The sequence below is a fragment of the Protopterus annectens genome, chromosome 3.part0 (assembly GCF_019279795.1).
Source record: "Protopterus annectens isolate FY-2018-M chromosome 3.part0, PAN1.0, whole genome shotgun sequence".
Taxonomy (NCBI): Eukaryota; Metazoa; Chordata; order Ceratodontiformes; family Protopteridae; genus Protopterus; species Protopterus annectens.
In genome coordinates this window covers 1,998,987,978-1,999,007,316 of record NC_056731.1, presented here as the reverse complement: position 1 = coordinate 1,999,007,316, position 19,339 = coordinate 1,998,987,978, and the positions used below count along the sequence as shown (strand labels likewise).

The 19,339-nt window shown below is 44.1% G+C and overlaps 1 protein-coding gene across 1 annotated transcript in view; it reads right to left on the bottom strand.

The window, feature by feature from the left end:
- Positions 1 to 19,339, bottom strand: part of LOC122797240 (islet cell autoantigen 1-like) — a 472,425-nt gene that overhangs the window by 67,237 nt on the left and 385,849 nt on the right. Inside the window, exon 5 of the mRNA XM_044066089.1 lies at positions 6,726 to 6,849. Within this exon, the coding sequence (XP_043922024.1) occupies positions 6,726 to 6,849 (124 nt within the window). The remainder of the gene's footprint in view (positions 1 to 6,725; positions 6,850 to 19,339) is intronic.

Here is a 19,339-nt window from a genome sequence, read left to right as displayed (position 1 = left end):
CTGTCCAAGTAGAATCTAAGTTGTCTGTGCACATCTAAGGAGTGCAGTATCCCTTCCCCTTTGTTCTGTGGATTATGAAAGAAGGTTAGCAAATGAATAGATTGATTAAGGGCCACACTGGACACCACCTTTGGCATGAAAGAGGGATTGGTCCTGAGGTTCACCCTGACCACATGAAAAATGATGAAAGACTCCACTACCATAAGGCCCTATAATTCAGATACCCTTCTTGCTGAAGTGATTTCTAAAAGGAAAGCTGTTTTCCAAGAAAGGAATTTTAAATCTGCAGTAGCAGCTGGCTCGAAAGGAGGATGGGTGACTTTCTCCAATACAAAGTTAAGGTCCCCGGCTGGAGTTGGAACTCTCCTGGGTGGTCTTAAATTTTTTGGCCCCTCTGAGGAACTGCTTGAGTACTGGATGAGAAAAGAAGGGAGGTTCTGTGTTATAATGAGCTGAAATGGCCGAGGCGTGAATTTTTATAGAGGAAAAAGACAGGCCCTTGTGAAGCATCTCAGTTAAGTATTGTAAAATCTGAGGTAAGCTGGGCACTGCTGTGCTCATCCCTTCAGAATGGTTCCAGGCACAGAATCTTTTCCATTTTTCAGCATAAGATTTTCTAGTACTAGGCCTCCTTGCCTCTAAAATGATATTCATCACTGGTTTACTGAGGGATGGTAAAGGAGAAATTAGATAATTAGCCAGGCTGCTACGGTCAGTGTTTGAGGCTGAGGGTGCAGAATCTGGTTCTCCTGCTGAGACAGCAGGGTAGGAGTCTGAGGCAGGTGCCATGGGGCCAACAGTGACACACTGCGCAGGAGGGGGTACCAGTGTTGGCTTGACTAGTCTGGTGCAATCAAAATCGTCCTTGGTTTGTCTTCTTTGATCTTTAGTAGTACTTTGGAGACCAGATGCAGAGGAGGAAAGGCATAAACTGTTAGGTTTTTCCAGCTGAAGGACAGAGCATCCACTTTCCAAGCTTGTCTGTGGGGAGTCCTTGTGCAAGATTTTTCCAATTGATAGTTCTGGGGGGAGGCAAACAGGTCTATATCTGGGCTCCTCCATTTGCTTGTCAACATGTTGAAAATCCTTGGTTCTAGTTTCCACTCGTTTGGGTCCATGAGATTTCTGCTTAGTCCGTCTGCCAGTGTATTTAGTTTTCCTGGCAGGAACTGAGCTTGTAAGATGCACTTGGTAGCTCAAGGCTGTGTTCCACAATGCCATGGCTAGTCTGCAGAGGAAGTAAGAATGTGTACCCCCCTGCTTGTTTATGTACCACATAACAGTGGTGATGTCCGTCTTTACCATTAATTGTCCTGGAAGAATGTGGTCCTTGAACGCTGTCAGGGCATTCTGTACAGCTAACATTTCTTTTAGATTGATGTTCAGGTGCATTTGACTTGGGTTCCATTTGCCCTGAATGCACTTCCCTGCCAGGTACACCCCAATGCATAGTCTGATGCATCTCTTGTTAGGGTTTGGGCGGCCGGGGTAGTGTGAAAGGTAGTCCCTTGTTTTGGTGGCAGGCCCTGCCCACCAAAGGAACTCTAGGAGTAGGCAAGGTATGATAGGAATCAGAGGTTCTAGATCCTGAGAATGCTGGCACCATAGGCTTTTCAGATACCATTGTAGTTTCCTCATATGCAGTCTTGCATATGGAATTAGAAAAATGCAGGAGGCCATGAACCCCAAGGCTTGTAGTATTTGCCTTGCAGACAGCAGGGACTTTGTGGCCGCTTGTTTGAAGTAGTTTGTCAAGTGAATTTGTTTATCTGGCGTTAAGAAAGCCATCTGGGAAGTTGTATTCAAGCTTGCTCCCAGGAATATAACTTGTTGACAGGGTACCAGGTGTGATTTCTTTTCGTTTATGGGGTACCCCAGACAAGTTAGCACCCTTTGTACAAAAGCCAGATGATTCAAAAGTATGTCCTGGTGCTCTGCCTGAGCTAGACAATCGCCCAGGAATGGGTATATTTGAATATTTCTTTGCCTGCAAAATGCAATGACTGGAGCTAGGCACTTTGTGAATACCCTGGGAGCAGTAAATAAGCAAAAGCGCAGTGCAGAGAACTGATAGTGCATGTAGCCTGCTTTGAAGCGTAGGTATCTTCTGCAAGATTCCCTGACTGGGATGTGCAGGTATGCTTCCTTTAAATCTAGTGTTGCCAACCAGGCATCTTTGCCTAGCATAGGAAGCAATTGGTGAAGAGTCAGTATCTTGAAATTTGGATCACCAAAAAGGTGTTTAGAGTAGACAGGTCCAGGATAGGACACCATGAACTGATTTTCTGGGTACCAGGAAAAGTCTCAAGTAGAAACCTTGTCCCTTTTCCTCATCTGGTACGAACTGAATAGCTCCTATGCTTAACAGAAAGAGAGAGTACTTGCTCTTGGGCCTCTGCCTACTAACTTGGAGGTAGATCCGGCCAACCGCTTAGAGTTGGTAACGTGTGGAAGTGAAATCTGCATCATTGGGACACTATATTTAAAACCCATTTGTCCTGGGTAATGAGTTCCCAGTTCTTTGCATGAAGAGCAATCTTTCCCCCCAAAGGGGCAGACAGTTGAGAAGTGCTTGGACGTTTTGAAAAGAAGTCATGGAGACATGGTCTGAGGAAGTATCTGCTGAGGCATGAAAGCGCTAACCTAATAAATACATCTTGGTTTTACATAAGAAATACGTCTTGGTTTTATATGATTTGAGTCGTGGAGGTGAAGTGGATTTTTTTTTCTGTTTTGGATTGAGTTGTTGTTTTCCACTTATACCGTTTCCACAGTGGCATTATTTTTATTTTTTCTCAAAGTTATTGACACAGTTTACCATAAGGGGGAGTTTTATTACTTCCTGATTTAGACGTGGAGGCCCCCCACTGCTTAGTCCTGTGAGTACCCTGGGACTGAAGCCTGGGAGCTCTGCTGGATCTGGGTTTGGACTGAGAAGGTCTGAAAGAGGCAGGAAAGGACCAGTTCTTGGAAGGCCAATGCCTACTAAACCTTGGGGGCTGTACTTGTAAAAAATATTTAACAGTTTGCATAGATTTAGCTTTTTCCTCCTCCTTTTTAAGAACTTCTTCTGCCTTGCTGCCAAACAAGTGGTCTTGGTTTAAAGGAGCATCCAGTAATTTCGCTTTAACATGATCTGGCAAGAATTGCTCCTTAAGCCAAGCATGCCTTCTAAGTACAGACCCAGTTACAGCAGCCCTGCAAGATGCCTCTAGTGAATCAAAACCACATTGCAAAGTATGTTTTCCAACTTGTTCAGCTGAATGCAGTAAATCCTGTAAATCCTTACTTTCAGCACAATCAGGAATCAACATAATTTTCTGTTTAAGCAATCCAATAATATGCTGCTGATACTTTAACATATGAAACTGGCAGTTTAAGGCCCTAATGGCCAAAGTTGCATAAGTGTATACCTTCTTACCCCATCTAACCAGCACCCTGGAGTGTCTATCAGAGGGGGTAGGATTTTTGGCAGTAGTAGCTTTGATGCCCTTGGGTCCCTGTGAAATGGCCTCAGGATCCGCTGTAGGATTTTTAAAAAGGAACTTGTAAGAGTCAGGGACCCTGTAATATCTATCAGGTTTCCTGGGAGCAGGAGGTAAAGATTCAGGGGCCAAGCTAGATTCCGAAAAGGCATCATCAACAATGTCTAGTACAGAAGGTATGGCTAAAGGCCTGTCCTGGGGCTGTAGTAAGAAATCCCTAAACCTCTTTTTAGAATCAGAGAAATCCTGACTTTCCCAATGAAAATGCTCCCTGAGAGCATGCAAGGTTTCACCAAAAGAGAAATCCTCTGGGGGAGAAGCAGAGGGAATAGAGTCCTCAGCATCAGAATCCTCATAGGTAGATAAGGGTAAATTCTGGTCATCAGAGGAAATAGAAAATGCAGAAATGCAGAATCCTGGTCAGAAGTATCATAAGCAAACTCTATCCTAGGTCTCTTAGAGGGGAAAGGCTGGCTTCCCCTGATTAAACTAATAAGGTCTTCAGCCATTCTTATCATTTGTTTTTTAGACATAGAGGCCTAACCATACAGTCTGGGAGTCAGTTTTCTAGGCATGGTTCGAGTTTTAGGCCTTGAAGAAAAAGATGGCATCGGTTTAATACGCAAGTCAGTAGGCCTGAATACACCCTCAGAAGCCAGTCCCTGCACAGCGGCTCTGGATCCATCCAAGGTAGAGACATCCGCAGGTTCCACAATTGAAGCATCCCACAGCATACGTGACTCTGAATGGGTCTCAGTAGAAGCCTGCGAATCTGAAGTAGTGGGTATCAGGGGCTGCGAAAACGCCTCACTGAGTACCGGTGAACTGGCGACTGGCTTAGGAGAAGTGTCCTGTCTCTGTCTTTATCTTTGCTTTTTTTCGGAATGTCGGTAGACGGATGGCTTACCGAAGACATATCAGGATAATTGACCCAAGCACCAAAATATTTAGAAGTGAAAATATACTGACGGATAGTTCGTAGTTTAAATAAGGCATAAAACCGACAGAGGTATATTGTGGGTCAGGGCCAAGGCAAGGAATACAGTACGAATGAAAATCTTTATGGGGTATTTGCTTTCCACAACTAATGCAATTATTTACTTTTACTGACATCGGTTTAGAGCAAGAAAAAGTTTCCCCAACAGGGTATTTAGCTTCTAGTTGAAGACTTCGGTTCTGAAACTCAAAAACTAAAATTTCAAGAGTCGGCCGACCGGCACTTGTGAACTGCTTCTGTTTTGGGCACCGCATGGCAAGAAAGACTGATGTAATGGCGTCGGCTGCATGTTTTATACCCCTGACGACCTGACGTCATGGAAGACGGGACAGCAACTGATGCAGGACCCAAGACTTTGTTAATCAGGCCGACTGAGGGCTACTGCAAGCAGATAACCCAAATGTGATGACTGCAACAGTGAAACACAAAGAACATCATCTACTTCTTCCCATAAAAACACCCAATTCATCCTGGTAATGGTCTGATTAAAAGAAAATTCCTTTTCAACAGGATAAGAATTAAAAATTTCCTCACAATCAGAGTTGGGCTTATCCTGCAGATTCCCATCTCTGTCAAAATCAGAATCATAAGACCCAATTTCTTCAGGAATAATTTTACAGGGAATGCCCCTCTGTAAAAGCTTTTTAATACCAGGATTTATTGCCTGTAATGATGGTCTAGCCAAGGTAAGGGACTCATCTTTTTTAACTTGTAACTTCAGAAGAACAATGTTTTATTTTTTGCCTTTTATTAAAAGGATTTGCAGAAAAAGAGAACTGACTTAAGGAGGGACTGCCTTCCTGATGTAATGGACTCTTACCCTGGTTACCCTGAAAACGATCAACCAAAGTGTCTCCCAGATCTAGAGATCATCATTCTCCCATGCCCACATTGGACACTGAAACAGATGAAGAGGAAGTGGCTGACCCTCGGTTCATAATGGCTGAAAGCACAACAGAGGAAGCAGGAGAGCCGAGTGAGGAACAATCAATGGCCACTGCAGATTCATCAACTATCAGCTGAGGCACAGACAGAGTCTGCAGCAAAGTTAAGGACTCCTTAGTAAGTGATTATTTTCTTTCTAGGTATTGCAGGAGGAGAGCCAGCTGGACTGGAGTGAGAATCCATACTGTAACTAGGGAGGACACACCAAAAGTGGTAAGCATAGCTGGAGTGAATCAGTCACAAGCTGTCACAGCATTCACAAGTAGTACACTTACACTCACAACACTTTCCTCAGTCTCTTAACTTATAAACAAGTAAAAGAAAGAACAGACTTCCCCTGTCAGTACTGTTCAAGTACTTGCACACACACACTGGCAATAACAAAATGGTAGGTAAGTAGTCACAAAGTGAGCATAAGCACTACATGGACACAAACTCCTACCCACTCCACCATAAACTCTTCTGTCCCACAGAATTCAAAATTTATATAAGCAGTACATAATTTTTCACAAAATTAACCCAGAATACATTAATAAACAGTTTTAGCTAAAAAAGCAGTCCCTGACAGGAAACTTCCAATACTGTGGAAAAAAAAATACCAGTTTCTTAAAGGGGAAATACCACTTTTAGTCAATAAATAGATTAACAGCTATTTTTCTTAAAAGGGAAACAATTTCTGAGTGCAGGGGTTCCCCAAGGAGTACTTTATCTGATAGAAATTAATCTCTTAGCCGACTGCTGCTTCTGTGAAGTCCAAGAGATGCTTCTTCTCAAGACAGCAAAAAAGTACTAAAGAAAGTTTCACTCTGAATACCAATTTTCTTCCTTGGGATTAGCTAATCAACAGTCAGAGTGAAGGAGTGGGGCAGCTAGAGCTTTTTGAACCTGGAAAGTTGTTGCTTCCAAGCCAGGAAACAACCCCTATAGGGCCCAAGGGTTACTACAACAGTGGGAATGCTGAATATCCTACAAGACTAAGATAACACATATATTTTAAACTCTTACAAACAAAAAAGTCATTTACCAAAAAGGATACAACACACAAAACAGAATACCATGTTGTTAAAATTTGCAACAACCCACTTTCAATGTGCCCAATTTGTTCAAACTAACAATTTCATGCATCTCTATTTCCAATAAGACCTGATCTGTTTGCAAAACACATATAGCGAAACAGATAAGCAAATATTAACAACAAAAATTGCACTGCCTTGCATTGCTCAACTGAGTAACTTACACATTCAAACTTACATCAAAGCAAAAATTAAAAGAATTACACATGCATCACAGAGACTCACCGCTGCTGAGAAGAGAAGCAAAGTGCTTTCCCAGTGGCCTGCATCATTTTTCCAGCTCTGGTTTTATCTTGTGAGCCCTGAGATCGAAGAAACTTCCCCAGTTCATTTTCTTCCTGAGATAAGACTAGCAGTAAACAAATGCCAACATAAATACCTTATTCAGATACATTTCATAAATTACATTTACATTAGCATTTAAGATCAATTTCCACATCAAATACTCACGCTTCTAAGTAGCTTACAATTTATAACTGGGAAAAAAACAGCAACATTTTCTTTGACAGGAAGAACTGTCATTCAGTATCCAATAGCCTAAATTAAGACAGTAATATTATGACAGACAATGAGGCATTTACTACTTCTGTGAATAAAGGAAATGTTTCTAGCATTACCTACTGTGGTGTGGGCCTCTAACTTAAATGATTGATTGCTATACTGACGTGATGTGCCCTGCTATACGAAGTGAAAGTTCAAGTCTTAAATGGGAGATAATCTGCTATACATGTAAATAAACTGTTTCTAAATCAATCTTGTATATTCCATATTAATTGCTATGCAAAGAACCATGACTTGAATCTTGCTGAATTATATTCAGTTTGTGTTACCATTTTTAAAACAGCTTTTTTAAAATTATGCATCTCTCCCATTAAGTTTTCCACTTATGATGATCAAAAAATATGAAAGGTCTGTTGCAAAACTCCAGTAAGACTCACTCATGTCTAATGAGGGCCACTGTTATAAACCTTAAGCCCTCTGATACTTTACTGGTTACTAAGAGTACAACATACAGTTAAAAGACTAGAAACTAAATTCATGAGATGGCAGACTTTAAAAATTCCCTACAGAGTAGTCTATCATAAAAACTGGGCGAGTACATGGAATAACTAAGGAAATTATTTTTTTGAGCTAGGATACAGGTTCTGAATTGCCTAGACATAGTAATAACTTGGTATGTTTAATTCTGGGGACTGCCAAAAAAGCAATTACTAGAAAATAGAAATCAATGTCTAAAACAATTGTATTTAAAGTAGTAAATATTGTGCAAGAGATTAAAAAACTGGAAGTAGGAACTTTAGAGAAGTGTAGGAAAGTACAGTTGTGTACACTTACCATAAATGGAGATGTTTGAGTGTATTCACTGTTGCAGTCATCACGTTTGGGATATCTGCTTGCAGTAGCCCTCAGTCGGCTTGATTAACAAAGTCTTGGGTCCTGCATCGGTTTCTGTCTCTTCTTCTGTGACATCAGGTCATCAGGGGTATAAAACATGCAGCAGACACCATTACATCAGTTTTTCTTGCCTCAGATGTCAGGTGCCCCCCTAATGGGAAGCAATTAAATCTATAAATATACAAGGTTATACCGCCAACAAAAAAGCAAATACACCAAAAAGCTTTTAAGCATAGTAAAGGAGAGAAGAGGTATAGCCAAAAGAAGTCAGGGGGCTGGAGGGAGGGTAACCAGGACTGCAACAGTGAATACACTCGAACATCTACATTTACGGTAAGTGTGCACAACTGTACTATGTTTTTCGTGTTTCACTGTTGCAGTCATCACATTTGGGTAGCTTCCCAAAGCTAACGATGGGAGGAGGAAATCAGATAGCATTAGGGCCAGCTATAAGGCCAGCAAGACTGCAGTGGCAAAGCCAGCTCTGGATTTAGAGAAAATTGGTAAATGGTAATGCTTGGTGAAAGTATATACAGAACTCCAGGTAGGAGCTTCTAGGATATCCCTGGTAGGTGTGCCTCTGAAAAAGGCTGTAGAGGTAGATGCAGCCCTGCTTGAATGGGGTCTGATCCCCTGTGGGATAGGTTTTCCATGGTGCTTATAGCAGAAATGAATGCAATGGCCTATCCATTTAGAAATGGTTTGCTTTGAAATAGCCTTTCCCTCTGTCCCTGCAGCAAATGCCACCAGCAGTTGTTCAGATTTCTGATGAGGTTTAGTCCTGTCCAAGTAGAATCGAAGTTGTCTGTGCACATCTAAGGAGTGCAGTATCCATTCCCCTTTGTTCTGTGGATTAGGAAAGAAGGCTGGCAAATGAATGGACTGATTAAGGGCCACACTGGATACCACCTTGGGCATGAAAGAGGGATTAGTCCTGAGGGACACCCTGTCTGCATGAAAGATGATGAAATGCTCTACTGCCATAAGGGCCTGTAATTCAGATACCCTTCTGCTGAAGTGATTACTAAAAGGAAAGTTGTTTTTCAAGAAGAGAATTTTAAATCTGCAATAGCAGCTGGCTCGAAAGGAGGAAGGGTGAGTTTCTCCAATACAAAGTTAAGGTCCCAGGCTGGAGTTGGAGCTCTCCTGGGTGGTCTTAAATTTTTGGTCCCTCTAAGGAACTGCTTGAGCAATGGATGAGAGAAGAGGGGAGGTTATGTGTTATGATGAGCTGAAATGGCTGAGGCGTGAATTTTTATTGAGGAAAAACACAGGCCCTTGTGAAGCATCTCAGATAAGCATTGTAAAATCTGAGGTAAATTGGGCACTGCTGTGCTCATCCCTTGCAATTGGTTCCAGGCACAGACTCTTTTCCGTTTTCCAGCATAAGATTTTCTAGTACTAGGCCTCCTTGCCTCTAAAATGATATCCATCACTGACTTACAGAGGGATGGTAAAGGAGAGATTAGGTAATTAGCCAGGCTGCTAGGATGTGCTTGAAGCTGAGGGTGCACAATCTGGTTCTCCTGCTGAGACGGCAGGGTAGGAGTCTGATGCAGGTGCCATGGGTCCAACAGTGATGCACTGAACAAGATGGGGTATACCAGTGTTGGCGTGTCCAGTCTGGTGCAATCAAAATCGTTCTTGGTTTGTCTTGCTTGATTTTTAGTAGTACCCTGGAGAGCAGAGGCAGAGGAGGAAAGGCATAAACTGATAGGTTTTTCCAATTGAAGGACAAAGCATCCACTTTCCAAACTTGTCTGTGGGGAGTCCTTGTGCAAAATTTTTCCAATTGATAGTTCTGGTGGGAGGCAAACAGGTCTATATCTGGGCTCCTCCATTTGCTTGTCAACATGTTGAAAATCCTTGGGTCCAGTTTCCACTCGTTTGGGTCCATGAGGTTTCTGCTTAGTTCGTCTGCCAGTGTATTTTTCCCTGGCAGGAGCTGAGCTTGTAGATGCACTTGGTAGCTCAAGGCTGTGTTCCACAATGCCATGGCTAGTCTGCAGAGGGGGTAAGAATGCATTCCCCCCTGCTTGTTTATGTACCACATAAAAGTAGTGTTGTCCGTCTTTACCATTAATTGTCCTGGAAGAATGTGGTCCTTGAAGGCTGTCAGAGCATTCTGTACAGCTAATATTTCTTTTTGATTGATATGCAGGTGCATTTGACTTGAGATCCATTTGCCCTGAATGCACTTCCCTGCCAGGTGAGCCTCCCATGCATAGTCTGATGCATCTGTTGTTAACGTTTGGGCGGCAGGGGGTAGTGTGAATGGTAGTCCCTTGTTTTGGTGGCAGGCCTCTGCCCACCAAAGGAACTCTAGGCGTAAGCAAGGTATGATGGGAATCGTTGCTTCTAGATCCTGAGAATGTTGACACCATAGGCTTTTTAGATATTGTAGTTTCCTCGTATGCAGCCTTGGATATGGAATTAGAAGAATGCAGGATGCCATGAACCCAAGGCTTGTAGTATTTGCCTTGCAGATAGCAGGGTTTTTGTGGCCACTTGTTTGAAGTAGGCTGTCAAATGAACATGTTTCTCTGGCGTGAGGAAAGCCATCTGGGAAGTTGTATTCAAGCTTGCTCCCAGGAATATAATTTGTTGACAGGGTACCAGGTGTGATTTCTTTTTGTTTATGGTGTACCCCAGACAAGTTAGCACCCTTTGTACAAAGGCCAGATGTTTCAAAAGTATGTCCTGGCTTTCTGCCTGAATTAGACCATCGTCCAGGTATGGGTATATTTGAATATTTCTTTGCCTGCAAAATGCAATGACTGGAGCTAGGCACTTTGTGAATACCTTGGGCGCAGTAGATAAGCCAAAGGGCAGTGCAGAGAACTGATAGTGCGTGCAGCCTGCTTTGAAGCATAGGTATCTTCTGCAAGATTCCCTGATTGGGATGTACAGGTATGCTTCCTTTAAATCTAATGTTGCCAGCCAGGCATCCTTGCCTAGCACAGGAAGCAACTGGTGAAGAGTCAGCATCTTCAATTCTGGAATCACCAAAAAGGTGTTTAGAGTAGACAGGTCCAGGACAGGATGCCATGAATTGTCTTTTCTGGGTACCAGGAAAAGTCTTGAGTAGAAACATTGCTCCTTTTCATCTTCTGGTACCAACTGAATAGCCCCAATGTTTAAGAGAGAGAGTACTTGCTTTTGAGCCTCTGCCGACTGATTTGGAGGTAGATCCAGCCAACCTTTTGGAGGTGGTAACTGTGGAAGTGAAATCTGTATCCTTAAGACACTATATTTAAAACCCATTTGTCCAGGGTAATGAGGCCCCAGTTCTTTGCAATAAGTGCAATCTTTCCCCCCAAAGGGGCAGACAGTTGAGAAGTTCTTGGAAGTTTTAAAAAGAAGTCATTGAGACAGTTTACCATAGGGGGAGTTTTATTACTCCCAAATTTGGAAGCGGAGGCCCCCCCACTGCTCAGTCCTGTGCGTCCCCTGGGACTGAAGCCTGGGTGCTCTGCTGGATCTGGGTTTGGACTGAGAAGGTCTGGAAGAGGCAGGAAGGGACCAATTCTTAGAAGGCCAATGCCTACTAAATCTTGGAGGTTGTACTTGTAAAAAATCTTAAACAGTTTGCATAGATTTGGCTTTTTCCTCCATCCTTTTAAGAACAACTTCTGCCTTGCTGCCAATCAAGTGGTCCTGATTTACGGGAGCCTCCAGTAATTTCACTTTGACATGATCTGGCAAGGACTGCTCCTTAAGCCAAGCATGCCTTCTAAGTACAGACCCAATTACCGCAGCCCTGCAAGACGCCTCTAGTGAATCAAAACCAGATTGCAAAGTATGTTTACCAACTTGCTCAGCAGAATGCATTAAATCGTGTAAATCCCTATTTTCAGCACAATCAGGAATCAACATTATTTTCTGTTCAAGCAATCCGATAATATGCTGCTGATACTTTAACATATGAAACTGACAATTCAAGGCCCTAATGGCCAAAGTTGCAGAAGTGTATACCTTCTTACCCTATCTATCCACCGCCCTGGAGTCTCTATCAGAGGGGGTAGTATTTTTGGCAGTAGAAGCTTTAATGCCCTTGGGTCCCTGTAAAATGGATTAAGGATCAACAGTAGGATTTTTAAAAAGGAACTTGTGAGAGCCAGGAACCCTGTAATATCTATCAGGTTTTCTGGGAGCAGGAGGTAAAGAGTCAGGGGCCAAGCTAGATTCAGAAAAGGCATCATCAACAATGTCCAGTATGGGAGGTATAGCTAAAGGCCTGTGCTGGAGCAGGAGTAAGAAATCCCTAAGCCTCTTTTTAGAATCAAAGAAATCCTGACTTTCCCAACAAAAATGCTCCCTGAGAGTATGCAAGGTTTCTCCAAAAGAGAAACCCTCTGGAGGAAAAGCAGAGGGAGTACAGTCCTCTGCATCAGAATCCTCATAGGTAGAAAAGGGTAAATCCTGGTCATCAGAAATAACAGAAATTTCAGAATCCTAGTCAGAAGAATCATAAGCAAACTCAGTCCTAGGACTCTTAGAGGGGAAGGTTGACTTCCCCTGATTAAAGTAATAAGGTCTTCAGACATTCTTATCATTTGTTTTTTAGGCATAGAGGCCTAACCATGGGGTCTGGGCGTCAGTTTTCTAGGCATGGTTCGAGTTTTAGGCCTTGAAGAAGATGGCGTCGGTTTAATATGCAAGTTAGTAGGCCTGAATACACCCTCAGAAGCCGGTGCCTGCACAGCGGCTCCGGGCCCATCCAAGGTAGAGACATCCGCAGGTTCCATAGTTGAAGCATCTTGCGGCATACAGGACTCCGAATGGGTCTCAGTAGAAGCCTGCGAATCTGAAGTAGCGGGTATCAGGGGCTGCAAAAGCGCCTCACTGAGTACTGCAAACTGGCGACTGGCTTAGGAGAAGGGTCGTCGGCAGTTTTTGACCTAGGTGACCTGTCTCTGTCTTTGCGTTTTTTTGGAAAGTCGGTAGTCGGATGGTTTACCGAAGACATATCAGAATAATTGAACCGAGCACCAAAATATTTAGAAGCGAAAATATACAGACGATGGACAGCTCGTGGTTTAAATAAGGCACAAAACCGACATTGAGGAATGTCGTAGTCAGGGCCTAGGCAAGGAATACAGTACGAATTAAAATCTTTATGAGGTATTTGCTTTCCACAAGAAATGCAATTATTTACTTTTACTGACATCGGTTTAGAGCAAAGAAAAGTTTCCCCAACAGGGTACTTAGCTTTTAGTTGAAGACTTCGGTTCTGAAACTCGAAAACGAAAATTTCAGGAGTCGGCCGACCGGCACTTGTGAACTGCTTCTGCTTTGGGCACCGCCCAGCAAGAAAGACTGGTATAATGGTGTCGGCTGTATGTTTTATACCCATGATGACGATGTCATGTATGAAGAGACCGAGGCAGGACCCAAGACTATGTTAATCAGGCCGATTGAGGGCTACTGCAAGCAGATAACCCAAATGTGATGACTGCAACAGTGAAACATGAAGAACATTAAATTACATACAAAAAAAAAATGGAAATTGTGGGAACAATACATGCAGAATAATGTTTTGCAGGAATAAGAAGTTATGTACCTACCATAACGTTCCATGTTAGTTGTCTTCTCTCGCCTTCTTTCTTGCTTGATGGGTTCGGAGCCGATCCCTCGGCTCCGACTCGGCACTTGCTTTAGCTCGAGAACTCCTTTTACCAGCTCGAGGCAGCCCCATATCCCATGATGCAAGGCAGGAAGTACCCAGATCTCGTTTGTTGACAAAAGGGCAATAACACCAAGCATAACAATACTTCCCAAAGGAAGAAGAAACTTACAAATGGAAAAAGGACCAGGTCCGAATGGTCTTTAGCATTATAGTTTCTTATACAAGGTCTGTCCAGGCCAGGGGGAAGGAGGGAGGGTCGCAAGAAAGAAGAGAGAAGACAACTAACATGGAGCGTTATGGTAGGTACATAACTTAATGTTAAGTTGTCAATCTCGCCTTCATTCTTGCTTGATGGGACCGCGTCCTAGCACCTCTATCCTGGGTGGCTCAATGGAACAAACTCTTGAGGACTGTAGAGCCAAAACTGGCTCTGTCCCTAGAGGCCAAGTCCAATTTGTAATGGGAAACAAAAGTGTGAGGAGTAGCCCAAGTGGCAGCTGCACAAATAGTGTCTAAAGGCAGTCTAGCTTGAAAAGCTGTAGAAGTAGCTAAACTCCTAGTTGAATGTGCTTTAGGTTTTGAGCACAGCTGTTTTCCCTGATCGTATAAATTTCAGTGATGACCAAGAAAGCCATCTGGACAAAGTCACTTTAGAAACAGGAAGGCCTTTTTATTATCCGCATAGGAAACAAAAGTTGATCAGATTTCCTAAATTTTTTGTTCTGTCCAAATAATATCTAAGCTGACGGTGGGCGTCAAGATAATGTAGCTTTTGTTCAGCTCTATCTGAATAGTTAGGAAAAATACAGGAGATCAATAGATTGATTCAGATTGTTTTTCAAGCGACCTTAGGTAAAAAGGATGGATTAGTTCTCAAAGATACTCTGTCTTTGTGAAAAACCAAATAGGGGGTCGAACCGAAGAGCATGAAGTTCAGACACCCTCCTGGCAGATGTAATAGCCACTAGGAATAAAGTTTTCCAAGAAAGATATTTCAGGGAACAAGAAACAGCTGGCTCGAAGGCCGGAAGAATCAAGGATGTCAGCACTAAATTTAAATCCCACTGAGGAGGAGGATTCCTGATTGGAGGCTTTAGTAGGAAAATTCCTTTCAAAAAGGCCCTGCAGAGCCTATGGGACATAATATTATGATCTGCTATCCCGACATGAAAATTAGAAATAGCAGCCAACTGAACTCTGACTGTGGAAGAAGAGGAGCCTGCATGGAAAATCTCTGCTAAGAAGTCCAGAACTGCCTGAACAGGGGCAGTAAAAGGATCAATATTTTGGGCCTTAGCCCAATAAGAGAAACGTTCCATTTGCTTGTGTAAATCCTCCTGGTAGAGGATTTTAGTGAAGCTACTATGATATCTCTAACTGGGTTAGAGATCAAAGGAAGCCTGGCTAAGGAAGGAAGTGGAGCAACCATGCTGTGAGGTTGAGAGAAGGGATTGACCGGTGCAGCTGACCGGATTGGTGAATCAGTAGATCTGGCACTGGGTCCAGATGCCACGGCTGCACCAAAAGGTGATGATGGAGGAACGGGAACCAAACTTGTCGAGGCCAGTAAGGGGCAATGAGAATCAATTTGGCTCTCAAAGCGGTAGCTTTCTGGATCACCTGAGGGATCAGAGGAAAAGGAGGAAGGCATAAAGAAGTCCCTGGGGCCAATCCTGGGTCAGAGCGTCTCTGGGGGATGGCCTGATAGAGGGAAGAGGCTGAAGAAGTCTGGACATTTGCTGTTTTGGGGAGTAGCAAAAAGATCGCAACATGGACGACCCCATTCCAGAAAAATCTCTTCCGCTATGGATTGCTTGAGAGACCACTCGTGAGGCATGAGAATAGCTCTGCTCAATCTGTCCGCTATGATGTTGGTTTTCCCAGGGATATGCGTTGCTACCAGAAACCGATGAGAGGAGATCGCCCATTGCTAAAGTCTGAGCGCTTCTCGACACAAGGGGTAGGACTTGGTTCCGCCCTGTTTGTTGATATACCAAACTACAGACATGTTGTCTGTGTGGACTGCAACTGTCCCTACGGGAAGAAAGTCGTTGAGGGCTTGCAACGTTAAAAGCACTGCTCTCATCTCCAGGACATTTATGTGCAGATGGTACTCGAACGGTTGCCACGTCCCATGAACCATCCTGCCCTGATAATGACCCCCCCACCCGATCAGGGAGGCATCCGTGGTGACAGTGGCTATCGGGGACGGAGGTACAAAGCACCTGCCTTGGTGAACCTGAGACGATTTGATCCACCAAGCAAGATGTTCTTTGCATGTTTGTGTCACCAGAATCTGGTGACGCATTGGGAGTTGCTGGTATGACCACTGTGTGAACAGCATCCACTGAAGGAGGCGCATGTAGAATCGAGCCAGGAAGAAGAGTGATGGCCGCAGCCATAAGACCTAACACCTTTAGAACCATTCTGGCCTGTACCTTCTTGCTGGCCAGAATGATCCTGACATGAGTCTGAATGTCTGAAACTCTTTGTTCTGTAAGGGTAGCTGACATCTGAACAGTGTTTAAGTTTGCGCCTATGAAGGTAATAGACTGGCAGGGCGATAAGGATGACTTTTCGTAGTTGACTGAGATGCCCAAAAGAGAACAAAGGTCTATTGTATAATCCCTGGCTTGTATAAGCTGATGCCTGGTGGTGGCTGACAGGAGCCAGTCGTCGAGATACGGAAACACCTGGAATCCTTGACGTCTCAGGTGAGCCGTGACCACTGCCATGCATTTGGTGAACACTCTGGGGGCTGTAGTGAGACCAAAGGGCAGGGCTCTGAACTGGAAATGACTGGACCCCAGCCGAAAGCGGAGAAATCTCCTGGAGCGTCTGTGAATTTTGATGTGATAGTACGCATCCTGAAGATCTATTGAGCACATCCAGTTGTCCTTCTGTAAGAAGGGTAGAATTGACTGAGGAGTGACCATTCGAATCTTGTCTTCCTGACAGACTTGTTGAGTCTGCTGAGATCCAATATTGGTCTCCAGTCTCCCGTCTTTTGGGGACCAAAAGAATCTTGAGTAGATTCCGGCTCTGAATGGTCTATTGTAACTGGCTGAATGGCTCTTTTTGCAGTAGTTTTGATCTCTAACTCTGCAATGTCCCTTAGACCGGGTGGTACATCTGGAAGGGAACTTGAGGGAAGGGACTTTCCTCGAAAGGAATTATGTAACCCTTGGATATGATCGACTGTACCCATCTGTCTTGAGTGAGGGAATGCCAGGCTTCTGGGTACAGTGATAATCTTCCCGACTGCCTCCAAGGAGGGACAGCCGGGCAACACCTCAGGGATGCTGAAAGGGCTTCTCAGGAAGAGACTCCCTGTTGCCCTGATTCTTCGGACCCCTCTGCTTCTAGAGCGTCTGTTGTTGTTACCCCCTCTGCCTCTAGGGGTAAACTGACCACGTGAATCGGCGTGACTCCTTGAGATTTACGGAACCACATCTTCCCACCCCTCTGTCCTTTGGGATAAGGCCTAGAAGGGGTGGAAAACGGACTCCAACAGCAGAAAGAGTCTTGCCGTCCTGCTCACACCTGGTCAAGGTTTCCTTCACCTGAGGGCCAAACAAAGCTGACCCATCAAAGGGAGAATTTGTGAAGGACGCCTTAAAGGGATCCAAAAATCACATAGCCGCATCCAGGCTTGGCGTCTAAGAGCCACACCTGTGCCTGCGGCTCTACTGGCTCCATCAGCAGCATAAGATATTAGGCGCATGGAGGAGTTAGCAATGGAATTGAGGGTTCCTAGCTGCGAAGCAATCTTTTCTTGGGCCCCTGCAGCTGTAGGATCCTGAACTACTTCTCCCAGCTCCTTCAGGATATCTCTCTGGAGTCTGGTGAAGTGACAAAGATAATTCAGCGAACGCATAGCAAAGGTCGCTGAGGAAAACATCCGCTTGCCGTACCTATCCATGGTCCTAGAGTCCTTATTAGGAGGATGGACGGGCACGGAAGGATCTGCAAGTTCCTTTTTGGTGGCCGCAGCCACCACCATGGCATCAGCGGGGACACCCTTTGTAAGGAATTGTTTGTCACTAGGGGCAGTTATAAATTTAGAAGGCCTCCTAGGGACTGGCTCTACAGAGTCAGGAGCTGTCCACGCCTTTCGTGCTATAACTGCATAAGGGGGTCGAAAGGCGGAGACACCCAGGAGGTGGAGGGCCGAGATCCAAACGCCTCTAGGTATACTGACTCATCCTCAGAGGGATTGTTGGTGGGCCAGTTTCCCCTCTGTTTCAGAAGTTCTAGGATGTCTGAGAAGGAGACATCCTCAGAGGGGGATCTAGGGGATCCCTCTGACTCATCAAAGTCAGTATCCGAAGTGACAGACTCAGGGGAGTCTACATGCTTCCTCTTACAAGTCCTCTTCCAAGGAGGATCTCCCGAAAAGTACAGTTTTGTACCTACCATAAATGTAGATGTTCGAGGATCCACATTGCTGCAGTCCTAACTATTGGGTAGTCCGCTGTCCAGTCGGCCCGAATACCAGAGTATATGGCTGACGTCGGTCAGGGCGCATTAGACTGACGTCAGTACGTCAGGGTACTAATGCGCATGACCGACGTCATATCCTCAGTCTTTTCTTGCCCCAGATGTCAGAAGACCCTAAAAAGACAAGGCCCAATATACCTGCACCAGAAATATGTACAATATATACAAAATATATACAAAAATATCAGCATATAACCTCACCTACACAACCACCCCTAAACACAGAGGGGAAGGAGGGAGGGTAAATTGGACTGCAGCAATGTGGATCCTCGAACATCTACATTTATGGTAGGTACAAAACTGTACTATGTTCTTCGTTCCACATTGCTGCAGTCCTAACTATTGGGTAGAATCCCAAAGCAGAGGTAAGGGAGGCTGGCAAATCATAAAGAAGCAGGAGCTGACAACATGCCTTGCAAAATAGCTGTGGCAAAACCAGCCCTAGACTTAGAGTAGAGAGGAAGGTGATAATGCTTAGAGAAAGTATGCACTGAACTCCAAGTAGCTGCCTCCAAAATATCCTTAGTTGCCACCCCTTAGAAATGCTGTTGAAGTGGCAGTAGCCCTAGTGGAATGAGGCCTAATCCCAGCTGGAATCTCCTTGCCATGATGGGAATAACAAAATGCAATGCAAAACCCAATCCACCTAGAAATAGTTTGTTTTGACACAGGCTTGCCCTCTGAACTCAAAGCAAAAGAAACAAACAACTGCTGAGACTGCCTAAAATCCTTAGTCCTGCTTAAATAATAGCAATTGCCTATGTACATCTAAAGTGTGCAAAATCTTTTCCCCTTTATTTTGGGGGTCTGCATAAAAAGTAGGCAAATGAATAGTTTGGTTTAAAGCCACACTAGAAACCACCTTAGGCATAAAGGAAGGATTAGTACGTAATGATACCCTATCCTTATGGAAAATCAAAAGGGCTCTACTGCCATAAGGGCCTGCAACTCAGACACCCTTCTTGCAGAAGTAATAGCCAACAGAAAAGCAGTCTTCCATGACAAGTATTTCAATTCAGCAGTAGCCGGAGGCTCAAAAGGTTGTAGAGTAAGTTTTTCCAACACAAAATTGAGATCCCAAGCAGGAGTAGGAGCTCTACGTGGGGTCTTATATTCTTTGCCCCTCTAAGAAACTGCTTGAACAAAGGATGCGAAAACAATGGTGGGTCACAATCATAGTGAGCTGAAATTGCTGCAGCATGAATCTTAATGGAAGAGAAGGACAAACCTTTGTCCAATAACTCAGTAAGATATTGAAGAGCCACATTCAAATTAGGCTCAGAAATCTCCAAATTCTTTGCTGTACTCCAAAATA